We start from the raw sequence: 2,090 nt of genomic DNA, 5'->3' as shown, positions 1-2,090 counted from the left end.
GCTGAATGAGTACTTTTTAGCCTTGAAAAGTACCAGACATTTGGGATTTTATGAAAGGTGCGGCCAGTTGTGTACAGCAGCTTGTGACAAACTGAGTTCCTGCTCCTACAAAAGCATCTGGTGCCCTGGGGAGAGTCTCTCCTGGTGGGAGGCGAGCTGAATACTGCTTTACGTAGCATTGAAATTTGATGATCCCTGAGTTTTGTGGACATCAGCAGGACTGAGCCATGGGCTTTGCTTTGGGTCAGAAAAGCTCTGGAGCCTGCTATTGCTAGCCTAGTAGGGCAGTGCCCGCCTGTGTCTTCAAATGGTGGCTCTGTCCCTGTGGCAATTAGGAGAGATCTTGTCCAAGGGCACAGCAGGCTCTGGTCCTCCCACTTCTGCTGCAGCACGCTTCTCGCCATGTCTGTAAATCACACCGTGCGAGTACCTGCCTCTAATTAAGCTTGCGGGACTTGTGGGGCCGAGGGAAGCAAGTTTCTTTGGGATGGCTGGGGGGAAGTGGTGCAGCAATTGTCCGACAATGCCTTTCTAACGTGAACTAACCCTTCTTCTCATCTTCCAGAGTATTAGACTATTTTCCTCACAAACAAGCCATGGCTGTGGACGTAGCAATGCAGCTATACGTATGCTCTTCACCCTTGCGAAGAGAGAAGTGTGCCTTCAAAATTGCTCCGAAGCCAACCAAGCCGTTGCGGCCCTGCATCCAGCTGAGTAGCAAGAGTGCGGTGAATGGACCAGAAGAGACGGCAAACTCCTTCACACACAAAGTGAAGAAGAGGGTGTCGTTTGCAGATAGCAGAGGCTTCGCTCTGACGATGGTGAAGGTGTTCTCGGAGTTTGACGATCCACTGGACATTCCTTTCAACATCACCGAGCTGATAGACAACATTGTGGGTCTGACAACAGTGGAGAGGGACAGCTTTGTCCTGGATTTTGTTCAGCCCTCAGTGGACTACCTGGACTTCAGAAACCGCCTCCAGGCAGACTGTGTCTGCCTTGAAAACTGTATGCTAAAGGAGCGATCCGTTGTGGGAACAGTGAAGGTGAAGAACCTCGCTTTTGAAAAGACTGTGAAGATCAGGATGACGTTTGACACCTGGAAAAACTTTGTAGATTACCCATGCCAGTATGTCAAGGATACGTACGGAGGGTCAGATCGGGACACGTTTTCCTTTGACATCAGCTTGCCCGAGGGAATTCAATCCCACGAAAGAGTCGAGTTTGCCATCTCCTTCGAGTGCGATGGGAAGGTGTACTGGGACAGCAACAGGGGCACAAATTACAGGATCATACGGTCAGAACTGAAGTCTGCCCAGGAAGCCGTCCGCCCCCCACGAGGCCCTGACTTCAGCAGCGCCTTTGACCAGTTCGGGAGCCCTCGCTGCTCCTACGGCCTCTTTCCCGAGTGGCCCAGCTATTCGGGCTACGAGAAGCTGGGGCCTTATTATTGACCCAAGAATAAAGTCCTGATTGACTAACTGTGGATGGTGTGTCTGCAGGCCTGGGAGCTGGTCTGAACGCGGGGTGTACGGAAAGGTGGAAGAAGGATGGCTCCGTGTAGCTCTGCATAAGCCTCCCGGCAAAACCAGGTGTGCAGTGCTCTGCTGGCAGCGGGCTTACAGTCAGGGAAGCATCTCTGACATAAAGGGCTGCCTTCCCTGCCCAACTCGGATAACTGCCTCTCCAGATGCTCAGAGGACCAGGAGCTGTTGCTCGTGCGTCTCTTCAGTGCTGCTACTCCTTCCTCTTCTGTAAAGCTGCTAGTCTCCAGGAAAACACTACAGTGCTTATATAGTCTGGCCAAGCTAGGTAGTGGTGGCTGGTTTGTATTGCTTGCCTAGTGTTAAAAGGCTTTTTCAAAATATGTTCTGGTATTATCTTTGTAGTGGGCTGTACTTCAGCTGCAGGGTTCTCCTTGCAGAGCTGGCCCGTGTTTCTCGGGTAATAGAGTGGTTGGCTTGCGGGGAACGGAGCCCTCTCCTTGCACGCATCCTTGTAGCGTGGGTCCTTCCTACTGGAGGCAGAAGGGGTGTTTGGGCGATGAAAATACAACTGTGATGGCAGGAAATTGGCCCTACAGCCTGCCA

General features: G+C 52.0%; 1 protein-coding gene across 1 annotated transcript; it reads left to right on the top strand.

Annotated features, from left to right (window-relative positions):
• Positions 1 to 563: 563 nt before the first annotated feature.
• PPP1R3B (protein phosphatase 1, regulatory subunit 3B) lies at positions 564 to 1,575 on the top strand. The gene has a single exon (XM_009696484.1). The coding sequence runs from the start codon at positions 597 to 599 to the stop codon at positions 1,452 to 1,454; it is 858 nt and encodes a 285-aa protein (XP_009694786.1). The 5' UTR covers positions 564 to 596; the 3' UTR covers positions 1,455 to 1,575.
• Positions 1,576 to 2,090: the final 515 nt, after the last annotated feature.

This window comes from Cariama cristata, unplaced genomic scaffold (assembly GCF_000690535.1).
Source record: "Cariama cristata isolate BGI_N322 unplaced genomic scaffold, ASM69053v1 scaffold8900, whole genome shotgun sequence".
Lineage (NCBI taxonomy): Eukaryota > Metazoa > Chordata > Aves > Cariamiformes > Cariamidae > Cariama > Cariama cristata.
The sequence above is the reverse complement of the archived record's forward strand: the minus strand, read 5'-3'. Positions and strand labels throughout refer to the sequence as shown.

What these genes read in the sequence shown, in the direction of transcription:
- PPP1R3B (XM_009696484.1), top strand. Translation starts at nt 597, where the DNA reads ATGGCTGTGGACGTAGCAATGCAGCTATACGTATGCTCTTCACCCTTG.